Source organism: Trachurus japonicus, unplaced genomic scaffold (genome assembly GCF_045865225.1).
Source record: "Trachurus japonicus isolate A0001 unplaced genomic scaffold, Traja_1.0 AP030877.1".
Lineage (NCBI taxonomy): Eukaryota > Metazoa > Chordata > Actinopteri > Carangiformes > Carangidae > Trachurus > Trachurus japonicus.
In genome coordinates, this window is record NW_028221010.1 from 1,313 (window position 1) to 15,712 (window position 14,400).

At 41.8% G+C, this 14,400-nt stretch overlaps 1 protein-coding gene across 1 annotated transcript; it reads right to left on the reverse strand.

Annotated features, from left to right (window-relative positions):
- Positions 1-818: 818 nt before the first annotated feature.
- Positions 819-9,794, reverse strand: LOC146959929 (alpha-1,6-mannosylglycoprotein 6-beta-N-acetylglucosaminyltransferase B-like). Its single transcript, XM_085772776.1, has 5 exons — positions 9,786-9,794; positions 7,524-7,600; positions 5,688-5,819; positions 2,022-2,155; positions 819-981 (listed from the first exon to the last, which is right to left on the reverse strand). The coding sequence occupies exons 1-5, from the start codon at positions 9,792-9,794 to the stop codon at positions 839-841; spliced, it is 495 nt and encodes a 164-aa protein (XP_085628902.1). The 3' UTR covers positions 819-838.
- Between the last annotated feature and the right edge of the window lie 4,606 nt (positions 9,795-14,400).

Below are 14,400 nucleotides of genomic sequence, written 5' to 3' on the forward strand. Positions count from 1 at the left end.
CCTCTCCCTCTCTCCCTTGTGTGCTGCAGTGCGCAGCGCTGCACACGTTTACACAGAGATCTGCTACATTATGTCGGCTTTGCTTGTTTACATTTCACAGTAAAACTCCCATTGAAAAGGAACGATTAATTGCAAGTAATTTAATTTAATCGATTAAATTCTTATCGACAATTAATCGATAGTCGATTAATTGTTTGCATCCCTATTTCACAGCGTAGGAGGGTTATATTCAAGAGTTCTCCAAACTTAGCATCCATTCTCTTTTTTATCACATTCAATAATCCACTCAGGGACAAATAATTTGCTCTTCTCACAGAATAGAAACGTACTACAAAAACTACAAGACATCTATTGACTAGGGATGCACAATAACTGTTTTTTTTCCACCGATACTGATAACTGATAACTTCCTGCTTCTCATAACTGATGCCTATACTGATAAATGATATAATTTTTAATAGTTTATAAACACACCTGAGGTTAAGAAAGGCTGAGATGTAGTGAGTAAAGATGAATTTGACATTGTAGCTCTGCATCTGACTTAACCAAATAATACAAACGACATCACAACTGTAATCACAATAAAAACAAGAACAGTTATGACTTCAAAAATCAATATTTATTATTGTTTCAAATCAACTGTTTCAAACTGATTGATAATGAGCAAAATCGAGGCAATGTTGGCTTATTATAATTGGCTCTAGAAATCGGCAAAAAAATGAATGATCTGACTTATCTGTGTATTTTGCAGATAATTATTGTCTAATAGCGGGCCAATAATTACCTGTACCGATCGTTATCGTGCATCCCTAGTATTTACAGCTGTTGCAGGGGTTTATCATGTGATACAGACCTTCCACATGCTGGCTTCTTTGCCATACACAACAGCCATGTTAACCTTGTTCCTCTGAACGTTCGGCCTCTCCGTCTCATTCAGCTCCTCCGCCACAAAACCCATGAAAGAGTTGTCTGGAGTGTGGGCTGCCAAGGACAAACAAAGCAATTTGAAACACAACATTAAAAATTCAATTTCATATCTGGGAATAAAAAAAATGTTATTAAAAGTAGTCTTCAGAGAGATTCAGAATTCTGTGTGTTTAGAGACTAGAATAAAAAGATGGGAAAAAAGTAAAACTCAGTTTCATGTTTTAGGCAATTTATAGTTGAATTCATCTGAGTTGACAAACTAAAAATGGTGCCTTTATAAATGTGATGTTAAGAAACTTTGAGTCGCATCTGCCTGGTTGACTCCATCAATAGTCTGTACAGTGCATTTGCCTCTATGTCTCCTAATTGCACAGCAACCATAAGGTGAAACAACTTTACAGGAATGAAACTTTTTGTTCCATCATCTTTGTTCTGGTTTTAACGAACACAGAATTATGGATTGCGGCTCTAATGCGTCCTGAAAGCTTTCTGCTCTCAGGCAACTAAACAGCACAGTGACTGTTAGCACACACAAAGGATCTACGACACCACCAGGGAGATGTAAAGTGGGGAGGTGAAAGAAACGATATTTTCAGTCAATTTTCAAACCTGGGATGAAAGCTGGCATCTTTCACAGTGTCGCGCTTTGTGATAACACAAAGTATTTTGGAAACAGCGGGGTTGCCAATTGTCGCTGAATTAATTGGAGACAGCTGAAGTTTAACCCAATGTGCCGTGAACGTGCTTGTGTTTGTGTGTGTGTGGGGCTGCTGGTGTTCGGCCACTGTAGGCTGCTTTAGGCATCTGTGCAGGAACAGCTGTTCTGAACGAACACTGAAGCACTGGAGCCCCAAAGCTGCGTCTGTGTCGGCCCCAGGACTTCGTAAACTCATGCAATCTGTTCGCACTCTCTGTGACATGAACTCAGATGCACACATGCCTGCATGCAATTGCACGCGTTTCTGATTTAGAATCGTCTGTGAGAATTTTTGCAGACATTTAATCAAATAATTTCCCACAAGCAGATGTGCAACCTCGGGCTCAGAGATAGCAAAGTGGAAATCTGTGTTAGAGAAAAATCAAAGTCCACGTACGGAACATGGTCATGTACTGTTTGGCGTGTAAGTTCCAGTAGCCCCAGTTGGTTCTGTAGCCGTGCAGAGTGGCGTACTCCTCGTGGTTGTAAGCAGGCTCGGTGCCGAAGGTGTCAATCACTCGGACGTGGCACCTGGGACAAAAATAAGAAATAAGCTGAGCTAAAATTGGAACAAAGTTGTTTCTTGCTTTCAAATCACGACGTCTCTGCTGAATTAGTGAGACAAAAAGGGGGAAAAAAAAGTCAAAGTTTTTCACTAGAGGCAGCACGTTCATGCACAGTAAGAATTTAGTCTGCAAGATAATATGCTCACAGAGATCATAATGACAGCACAAATGACAGCCATGGAAACACAAACAATATTATCTTCACTTTGACTTATGGGAGGTTATCACAGAGCTATAACTGTGTCTTGTTGTCAGAGTGGTTTAGAAAGCTGTCAGCCATGATGGATATCATATCCATGTCCCCTGCCAGTCTCCCCGTGGTGAGCGGGGCTCACACGGGGCCCCAAGGTGAGACAGCTGAGGTTTAAATCACAGCATTGTTTTGCAGCCATCACAGGCTGCAGAGCATGACACCACCTGGGCTGGTCTAAGCTGGATTTGAGTCAAACACATGGATCAATATTGTTCTCTGAAATGTTAAAAGTCTCTTGCCATATGTAAGTCTCTGTGGATTGACTGAAAAATGCTTCAAATCCTCCCTGATAATGTTAAGGCAACATTGAAGGAGGGAATAGATTGCACCGCTTCGACTGCATCAGCACTTAAACATCTTGAAATACGTTTCACTGACGTCTCTCCAGATTAAACCCGGGCAGAAAAAACAGGGGTGTAACATTTAGTTTACGAGGAGCAGCAAGAGTAAAAGATGTGAAGCAAACCAGCACCGAAATCAGCAGTGAATATTCTCACTCTCAAGAAAATCCACTAATGTAATCTAACCTGAGGAGATTTATCAACGCCCTGCATCTCTAATCAGCATCAGAGCTGGCAAGGAAATTAAAGTACTGGCCTGTCACACTTTGACAGCTGAGGAGTGCTGGTCGATCAGCTGACCTTGGACTGATGCTGATTGGAATCAGCGGAGGCTTTTTGCCGCTGCCCTGCCGGGGGCCTCGTTTTAAAGAATTAAAATGCAGGAGAATCAGGATGAATTATTGTGAAATGTGTGCGCCTGCTGCTCGGCCATTTAACAACAACAAGTGTAACACGCTTCTCTAACAGTGAGCTACACACTGCAATACAGCTACACCATGTAACACTACACCCCATCGATTACCATTATTTTCACACTGCTATAACTTCAAGATTTGTTTCTTTGATGTTTACTCTTCAATATATGTATAGCATTACTGCAATTTACTGGAATTATAATTACAATGATTAATACCTGAATTGCACCAAGGGGATGAAATAAAGTTTATATTGATGTATCTAATAATTAGGGTCCGGGCAGCGCAGCTGCCGGGACACTATTGTATTCCTAGGAATTCTTCTTCTTCTTCTTCTTCTTCTTCTTCTTCTTCTTCTTCTTTCTTTCTTTCTTCTTCTTCCAAGGAAGTCATACTTCCCATGGGTGAAAACTCACCAAACTTCACAGAAACATCCAACCCCATGCCAGATTCACTCAACTCCAAGGACATGTGCCCCCCCCTCCTAGGGGGGGCACAATAAGCGTTTAAATTTAAAAACTTTAAAAATTCCTACCAAACCAACGGTAGATGCTACAGTGTTGAAACTTCACCACAATGTAGCCTCAATACTGCTGAAACTTTTGTCCACTTAAACTTATTACAAATTATGAAGTCCATCACTCTGTTTTTTTTCAATAACTGTAAAACTTTTAAAATGTATCTCCTCCCACAATTTTTGCTCAATTGACACCAAACTTGCTACAGAGCATCTCCAGACCGTCCTCCACAAAACTTGTTTCTCGGATTTTTGATTAAGCAAAAATTGAGCCTACAGTGCATGAAAACGTTTGACTGTAAACACTACTGTAAACATATACCATCAAATTCTTGCTAAATACATTTTCAAACTTCCTGAAAAAAAATGAGAATATTCTGGAGTCATGGTTGATGGAGTTTAGCAAATATCAGAATTTTATCTCAAAAACTGAATTTTTGAGAATATTTTGAATTCTGCTCTCATGGGAACAACTGCAGTCAATGTGAGACTGGAATTTATAAACATCATATTTTCTCTTATGAAGCAAAACACTTATCATTAAAAACAAATCACCAACATTTCCATGCTGTCAAGATGCAATTTATGTATTATCAGATTTTTGTTTAGATGACTGAATTTCTGACTTTTGGCCATTTCATCACAACAGCTGCCCGGGCACTGGCTCACCTGAGTGGATAAATGAAGCTACACAGCAGGTCTCACTACAAGCTAATTAGCTCAGCGAGTTAAGAGCTGGTTCTTGGTGTCAGAGGCTGTGGGTTCGAGACCCAGCAAGGGCAATGATAATGATGATGACAGATCAAAATGTCAGTTGTCCTCAACACGAAACACAAGACAATTGTCCTAATGGTGGCATCACAGAAAAAAAAAAATCCAAATAGCTTGGACTGGACCATGTGCGAAGGCTCCTAACATCTTAGACTCATAGTAGATGTTTGACAAATACATATCATTATTTTACCTCAAAAACTGATTTTTCTTTTTACTGTGGTTTCAAATCTGCCTACACGACAGTGAATGGCTTACTCAATTTGTGAAGCCACTATTGCACTGCCACTTGTCAATTAGCTCAGTGCGATAGACAACGGTCTCTGGTTCCAGAGGTTGTGGGTTCAATCCTCAACTGATGCAAATTGAACATTATAAGGTCAACCGTCCTGTCTTCCTATTCTCCTGTTTGTTGCTCAGAATTGCCTAAATTTGCCCAAAAGTAGCCCGGACCCGACCCATTGCTGCGCAGCAGCTATAATTTAGATTTTGATTTCCTGTGCTGTGACTGTCACAGTTCTACTCATAAACACTACTGACTGTATTTATTTACTTATTTATACCTTGAAGATGTTTTTTCTTTGCCTTTTAGTTTATTATACGTTTCCCTCACAGGGTTGTAGTTTGCATTTAAATGTGTTTGCATTCTATTTTCTTTGATTGGGAAAAAAAAGAAGAAAAAAGAGAGATTTCCATACTGTGACTGTTGCAGTTCTGTTCATACGGAACAAAAGACAAAAACTTTACCAAAGTGTTTACTGAGAACGGCGCCTGTAACCACTCAGACTGGTGAAATGTGTTTCTCTGTCTGGGCAATTTGCAAACAAATGAGCTGTGTTTCGCTCTCATACATATAACTATACACTTATATGTGTATATGGCAACAAATTCATTTCAAGTAAATTACCTGTTTCCCTATGTGATGCATATAAATAACAGTTTGTGGCTCAGGGTAAAAGGAAGTGACATCAGCCCAGACATCTGCACCTGGTTCATTGATCAGTGTTTATAGTGGCTAAATTAGCAGCCCACTGTCTACCAGCCTATAACGCTGGCAAATCAATAAGCTAATAGTGAAGTATTTCATCAGACAGGCAATTGGTGGTTACCAAAATGGCTACATCAAACAATGGAGCTTGTTAAACTAACAGAAACAACTGTGCAAAGACAGAGAGTAAGACATAGAGAGAGAGACTGACTTGTGCTTCCTCAGTGACAGACCCATGAGCTGCTTCATCTGCTGCAGGCCATGGTAGTCGGTGTAGATGAGGTCAAAGGGCACAGGTCCCGACACAGGGCAGCTTCCTCTTCCTGGTGGGACCCCCAAAAACCTGCGTACAAAAGGTTAGATGTGCTTTAAATATTATTGGGGAGCTGGGCGGAAAATGTGCACAGTGGAATAAAAACACTGAGTGTAGTCTTACAGAAGAGAAGGAGAACTCAAAAGAAAAGAAAAAGCAAATGTCACTGAGAGAGATTTTCACTGGCCATCTCATAAGTAGAAAAAGAAAATATCTGTGCAAAATTGAAACAGTCCAGGGACACTCAAGTCTAATGTGTCAGATGCTTGAACAGAATCTCAATTAAGGCACATTAAGTCCTCTTGCTTTGAGTCCCACAGCTTTTCAGTGATATAAATGAGGCTGCAGTCAACCAACAGTCACAGATAAACAGTGATGGGAATAACGTTGTATTGGTATAAACGCTGTTACTAATAGTGCTAGTAATCAAAAAAGTTACTGTTTCCCTATAACAACGCTGTTACCGTTACTGACAATAAAATACGCCATTACCTGGCTATACTTGACCCACTTGAAAGGTTCTTCTCCCCCTCCTCTCCTCTCCTCTCCTCTCACACATTTTGAACTGCCATTATCTGTTGCACCTGGTATTTTGGCCTTGGTGTCTCGCACTCTCTGTGTTTCCACAGATCTCTCCAGAGCTCCATCCCACTACACACACTCGAACCACCTGCGTCGCCTCCTTTCCCCCTGCTGTTAAACCAGCCTGCCATCCCTGCCCATGAACCAGTCTGCCATCCATTACTCCCATTAAGCTGTCCTGCTCTCCCTACCTTTCCTACCCATCATCATCATTGTAAACTGTTTTCTTGTCTGTATTCAACATCTATTGCATGTCTGCCCGTCCTGGGTGAGGTTTCTCCAACTTTTTCCCTGTTAAAAGGGTTTTCTTCTGAGTTTTTCATCAGTCGAAGTGAGGGTCTAAGGGCAGAGGATGTTGTTATGATGTTGTGTAAAGCCCTTTGAGACAAACTGTAAAAATGGGCTATACAAACAAAATTGCCTTGCCTTGCCTTGCCTTTTTTTCTTTGGTGAGGGCAGCTGATGTGAAAGGGAGGGTGAGACAACCACATAATAGGTGATGAAGATTGGCTTAGGTACAATAAGATTTCATCATAAACCAATCAGAGGCAGAGTGCATGTGTGTGTGTGGGGGGGGGGGGTCTGTTCACAAACACACAAGCTCAGCAGCAACTACACTTCAGTATCAAGAGGAGTTACAGCGATGACAACGTGATGAGTTCACAGAGTTCAAAGGTAGCTTTCTCAAACTGTAGGTACAAGCATTATTTTTCCTTCGTTGAGGTGAAAGAAAAAAATGTGTTTGTAACATGCAGTTTATGCCCAGGACGAAAGTGGGGGGAAAGTAATTTGACATATTTGAGCATTACAAAAAAGTACTGCAAGGTAATAGTTACTTTTCCTGGTAATTCGTTACTTTCATAATGTAGTAACTCAGTTACTTTTTGGGGAAAGTAACAAGTATCTATAATTAATTACTTTTTAAAAGTAACATGCCCAACACTGCTAATTAAATAGTTCATTTAAAACACTACAGCTGTTGCACTAGTATTATTGTAGATGTGTCTGACAACTTTTGTGAACATTATCGTGATGGACAGATCATCCTCCACAAAAGGACGATAACAGCCAAAGATCTCCAAAATACTGTCACTCCACCATCATACAAATAACCCATCAGGAGAGTAATTGATTTTGATGGGACAGCTCTACCTTTCATAGCTGTTGGGTACAATTTCTCCCATTTCTCTCAAGTGTGTGAGAGGGTGCATGCACGAAATTGAGAACGGCTGGAAGAGAGGAGGGAAAGAGACACAGAGAGACAGAGAGTGAAAGAGAGAGAGAGGAAGAATGAAAGTGCACAATTGCAGCGTGAAGCATCTCAGCGCTCTCAGCGGGAGAGGACGGCAGAGCCACTCAACCGAACAACCCACAATTCAACTACCAGGCAACGGGATCTCGCGCAGGGGGGGCACTTGGTTTGTCTGCACAACTCGATCTGACTGAGACGCAAAAACACACATTATCTGAGACGTGTTCACATGTTCATTTAACCACACATCTCTGGCAGATGCGGAGCAATGGCTGCTCTCAAGTACTTGTGCAGCACCTGGCTTTGTCATGATACCATCTAAAACACATACATTTAAATTTCAACTGATTTATTTTCTATACATTTCTTTTCTATTTTTAAAAATATATATACCGGTGTTCCTCATAATTTACTATCTTAATACTTTTCTTGTCATTGCTTACAATGTACTGGCATTTTAAAATATTTTTTTCATAGTCCTTTGGATGCTATTTTTACCAAGGCTAAATTCCAAATGAGGTCTCTACCTCAATGCAGTCCGGACTTAAAATTAGGGTGAATGAATGAATGAATGAATGAAAAAATGTTGGCATTTCTTCACTGTTAGCTCTCTTATCTACGGTGGCCCTGAGAGCTCAACACACTAAGACTTAAAGGGATAGTTCAGCTTTTTGAAGTGGGGTTGTATGAGCTACAAATGCCCATTAAGTACACTACATGCAGTAGAGAGGTCTCTGCTCCCCCCCACTGAGAAACACCGGCGCATCGCGCTGCACTGAGACACAGGCAATACACTGTTGTGAATGAGGGACAATTAATCAGTGTATTTCGCCGCCTACAAGAAGTCCCGTCTCAAAATAATACACCAGTTGAAGAGTACGATCATAAGTAAAAGTTTGTGCTGTATCACTCGCCTCTTCACACTGCTGATCCAAACAGCTGAACAGCGGAGTGATACAGCGTGAAGAAATTACAATTAAGTGAATAAGGACAGCACTGACAACAAGGTTTATATTGCCTTATATACTATTAAGCCCTGTATATTTCTCACAGGGCATATTATTCATTTGTATATTATGTGTGAGATTAGAAGTCGGTGCTGCGTTGAGAGAACATGCCCCCATTGCTTTGCTATTTTCAATGAATTAGCTTGGCTTGATCAGGCTCGCTATCAAAATGTTGCTGCTGCCTGAAAAGAATAAGGCATAAATAAAACCAAAGAAAGTAGTTATAAAAGAGTCTTTTGTTTCTAAAAATAGAAAAAAGGAAAGGCAGGAGATGCAAATTTATTTTCTGCTATGACAAAGTACGGTGCAGCTTCAGAGTGCTCTGCTTGCAGCTGGGATCAAGGTAGCACTTTGTTTGAGAAAAACACAATCAAGCGTGTCTGTTTTCATTACAAAAGAAAGCGGTGCTTTGTCAAACTTCAGCGATTCTTCAGAGCCACGCAGCACAGGAAACGGCACGGTAGAGGGAGGAGGAGGAGTGGACTTTGTGCACTGTACAGTGTGTCAGGATAATGAGACATTAAACATTTTGGGGCAGATTGTAAAACAAAATCTACTATGTAATATTTTGTGAATACAGTAATACAGTGGCCATAAATGCACACAAACATACTGGAGGTGTGGCTGGATAATCCCAGTTGATAGAGGACAAAAGGTGGGATGCAGCTCTTCCAAGAGCCACTTAAATCCAGCTCCAAATGTGAGACATCCCCATAGAGTAGACTGTTAAAATGTCCAACTTTACAACAGAATTAAACATGTTTACAGCCTTGTGCAAAAAATTGCTTTGTCCTTCCTGACAATTGATTTTTATAAAACATCTATTTACATTTTAATTTAGGCTTTAACGTCTACATAAATGAAGGGTGTGTTGCTTTGAGTGACAGGTGGAGAGTGCATGCTTGCCACAAATTGGCTTGTACTGAAGTCTCAGCTGTCAGGTACGACAGGGATGACTGTAGAACAGCCAACTGAGAGCTTCAAAACTGCCCTTAAAAGAACCTACGTACTGCATCTACAGTCTTTGATAAAGACCCATAAATAAACCAAATCTGCATGTTGACTGCCAGGGCCAAAATACAGTCGAACCACTCCACACTACACCCACTCATTAATAACTACATGTATAATAATGACCCCCAGCATCCAACTTACCATGGCCATCCAGCATCCACTTTAAAGTCAACCCAAACAGTACTAAAAAGCCTTAACCCCAGCATAAATGTTTACATTTGTGCCGACTACAACTTTGTCCTCGGACTGATGCCAAGTCCCTGTGGTGGAAAATTGCTATGATGGGTATTCTCCTTGTAATAAGTGGTAACATAGTCTTTGAAGTAGTTGTAGTAAGACCATGTAGCAATCCTGTTAACTCCATTAGTGGAGACATTTGTGTATTGACCATAATAAACCTGGGGGCAGAGGAAGGACACTAGGATGACCTATGTACAACCTTGTTTACTAACTGATCTAGGTTGTAAATTCCTATAGGGAAACCAACAACTGGGGTAGACATTTGTTGAGTAACACATCTGTTGATTGTTTTATTGTCTGAGAAAGCTAGAAGTGCTTGTAGTAATGAAGTAACCAGAGTCATAAAGTGGGGTATAAGAAGGGACTGCAACCTCTGTTCTTGGGGCACTACTCTGAACTGCTACTGCCATGTAGTTCTGTGTTATGTTCTCTTCTCCCCTTCTCTGTGGAGAATGGAGAATAAACTTGGGTGCATGCTACCTCTCCTGTCTTGTTCTTTGACTCGCCACCGGCAGGACCAATATTCCCACGACAAGATGGTGGCAGCGGTGGGATCTCGTGAGTGATTCGTCCATCTGCTGAGGGCAGACAGAGGCTGATCACCCCGAACAGGAAAAAAGTTCGGTCTCAAACCTCGACTCGTTCAGAGAGAGAGAGAGCTGACTGACTCAAGGCAGAGGGACCATCACCGACGAGACAAAAAGAGCAAAAGGGCGAGTCAAAGAACAACACTTGTTACGGTAACGGGGTTTAAAAAAAAAAGAAAAAAAAAAAAAAGAAGGCTGTGTTTATCTTTCCTGTGCTGTTCACCTGGAGAAGAGAGGCTCTCAAAAGGGCACAGCCATATTCCGCCTGCAGAACTGCTGAGGGTATTCGGTAAAGTACCCATTTGGGGGGTCTGGGACCTCTAGTGCTTCTAAGGCGAGAGGCCGTACTAGTAAAGATCCAACTACGGGGTCGGGGTATTCTGGGAATACTGCCTAAAAGTTGTCTCTGGGAGGCACGTGTAAATAGCCGGGGTTTACACCTAATAGACGCGTAGAGGCCGTGAGGACGCTCATTGAGCATGGGATCTAACAGCAGTCAGGAATTTGAGCCTGTGTCGCCAAACGAGCAATGCATGAAAGATAAACATGGTGATGAAACAATTAAGTTTATGCAGCTGTGGTGTAGCAAAATGGGTTTCCCAAAAGGGGGTTCCTTTAGTTTGCAACACTTGGCGTTGTTTAGAAGGAAAACTAAGTAAAGAAGAAAAAGAAATAAGAAAGGGTAAGAAGGTAGTAATGATGGATTTGAGGAAGTGGAATAGCAAAGAGCGGCATTTAATGCGTGGGAAAAGGAAGCAAAGCGTAGGGATAGAAAGCAAACTTGTAAGTTGATGAAGAAGGTGCTTGTAGAGCAATCAGACATGACAAGAACAGACAATTCTTCTCAGTGCTTTTCTCTGTATGCTTCTCTTTCACAGTTGGTAAAGGTTGACCTGGAACTCGACTCCTGTACCACTCCTCCCCCACCACAACAACAGCAGCCAGCACACCAGCCACAAGCAGATGCGGGCATAATCAGCAGCAGTACAGCCGCCTCAGGCAAGCACAGAGACTGATCCTGAAGCAGGAGCAACAGTATGGAGAGTGGGGAGCTGTACATCAGTCTGCTGATGTGATGTCACCTGATGTGAAGCCAAAGACACTGACTTCTTTGACATCTCCACACACAAGGACATGTGTGTAACATAGAAAAGAAGAGACACAGCAAGAGTAAAAGACAGCAGATCTTCACAACAGTTCACAGCAATTCTCAGAGAGACAGAGAGTTCAACACCCGAGGAAGATGCCGTGAAGGAGGACAAGTGGGCAGAAGATTTGGAGGGCCAAGCAGGGCCTACATTAAAGACGATGTGTTTCACATGCGGGCAAAAAGGACACTGGGAGCGAGATTGCCCAAAGAACAAATCAGACTGATGGGGAGAGCGGACGGAGGAGAGGAAAAGGTCTCAGCCGAATGCCACTGTGTCAGAGGATAGAGGTACTGCACACACTCACAATACACACAAAACACAAACACATAAGAGTGCTACTGGGGAAAACTAACGTAAACAGAGGCACATATGTACAAATGCAGAATGAGGCCTATCAGCGGTTGCCAGAATATATGCTAACTGTAGGTAAAAACAAACTCAAATTTCTTGTTGATTCAGGAGCAACAAACTCTGTAATCAGAGCATGTGATCTCTCTCCCTCTCCAAAGATGAGTGGTAGATATGTGTATTCCATGGAAGCATCAGACACAGCAGTCTGATCACTGTCCTATTAATCTCTTGGGAAGAGATGTAACGATAACTTTGGGGATATCTATTTTGTCAACTATAGAGGGACTGAAAGTCTTATTATATATGAATATTAACACTCCACTGTGGTACACGTATCAATGGCAGTTGGCCAACACAGAAGAAAAGCAGAACATTAATTGAAGAGGCAGAGACAATCATGACCGCTCCTAACATTGTATTCATGCAAGATTTACTGTGTATTGACATATGAGACTAACTGGTACCAGGACAGACAACCTGACGACTTGGACATACTGACTATTGGTGACGTTTACAGGGACACAGACAAAAGTGCAGAAGCCATAAACCTGCCTAACGACCCGTGACAACTGTTTGAAGTTCCCAATGCAGTCCCACATGTAGCCTTGGCTAATACAAACAACTGTTAGTGGGAAGACATAGGGTCATTTGTTAAGGACTGCACACAAGCGACTGACTGGATAGACACTTCCACTGAAGGTGTCCGATACTGTGCGAGACTGAGCTCATGTAAATAAGCATTTTCTGCTGATGTACTGTATACACAGCATGCGCAGCGTAACACTAATGTCTGAGAAATGAATGATCTAACCTATATGTTTCCATGTATGTCTGTAGAAAAAAAGAAAAAAGTGCATGTTCATCCCTTGTTAAGTCAAGTCCCTGTCGAATTGTGGGCTAAAGGGAAATATGATGTGGGTTTAGTAAGAACGATAGAACCTAAAGCTGATTATCGACCATGTCAGAAACAATACCCACTGAGGCAAGAGTACGTCCTTTAAGGTGAAAACGTGGACGTTTACACATATGAGTCAGGGTTACTGTGAATCACCTACTATTTACAACAGTGCCTTAGCAGTGTCACTGTCATCTCTGCAACTCACACCAGGATCAGCCTTGTTGCAATACTTTGGTGATCATCTCCTTTGTGCCTCAAGAAGCCTGTCTACCTAAAGCGTGGTTTCTGCATTTCGCCAAATAGACACATGGGTTAGGCCGCGTGTCAAAAGGGGGGATGTATGCCACATTGGCAAAATATTGGTTTATTGCTTGTCTTCCTTGTTAGTGGACTTTCATTCACAGGTGAAAGCAGCACTGAAGGGTCCAGCCAGCAGTACACTCCACCCATTCCAGTGAGGAGATTGGGTGATAGTAGAAGACCTGAGAGTGAAGAGGTGGAACCAAAAGAAGTGGCTAGGACCATTCCAAGTGCTCCTGATATACAGCAGTGAAAACTTCTGAGAGAGCAACGTTGATACACGCCAGTCACTGCAGGGAGGTACCAGAGCCAGAAGACAACCCCACACAACCAAAAGGAGGGAAAACACTCACTTGCTCACACACACACTTACAGCGAGGCAACGATGACCAGCACAGCTGAAAGGTGTAAGCCAAGCGCTGCCACAGCTGCAACGATGAAGTTCACATGTTGCACACGCATGATTCCTGGGTAAACACAACACACAAGACACTGTGTAGTGTCCAACGAGGGACAACGATGGAACGCAGAGCTTCGTGACAAGTGTTTAACAACCTATTAAGATACTGTAGTGCTAACAATGATGTCTAAAGGTTAAAATGTGCTAAATGTGTAAAGGTTGAAAAAAGTGCATTCAATGATGTGTTGGATTGAAGCTTATGCATTTTCTACAATGATGTCTGATTAGTTGATCATTAATGATAAAAAGGGGGGAGTTGTGGTGGAAAATTGCTATGATGGGTATTCTCCTTGTAATAAGTGGTAACATAGTCTTTGAAGTAGTTGTAGTAAGACCATGTAGCAATCCTGTTAACTCCATTAGTGGAGACATTTGTGTATTGACCATAATAAACCTGGGGGCAGAGGAAGGACACTAGGATGACCTATGTACAACCTTGTTTACTAACTGATCTAGGTTGTAAATTCCTATAGGGAAACCAACAACTGGGGTAGACATTTGTTGAGTAACACATCTGTTGATTGTTTTATTGTCTGAGAAAGCTAGAAGTGCTTGTAGTAATGAAGTAACCAGAGTCATAAAGTGGGGTATAAGAAGGGACTGCAACCTCTGTTCTTGGGGCACTACTCTGAACTGCTACTGCCATGTAGTTCTGTGTTATGTTCTCTTCTCCCCTTCTCTGTGGAGAATGGAGAATAAACTTGGGTGCATGCTACCTCTCCTGTCTTGTTCTTTGACTCGCCACCGGCAGGACCAATATTCCCACGAC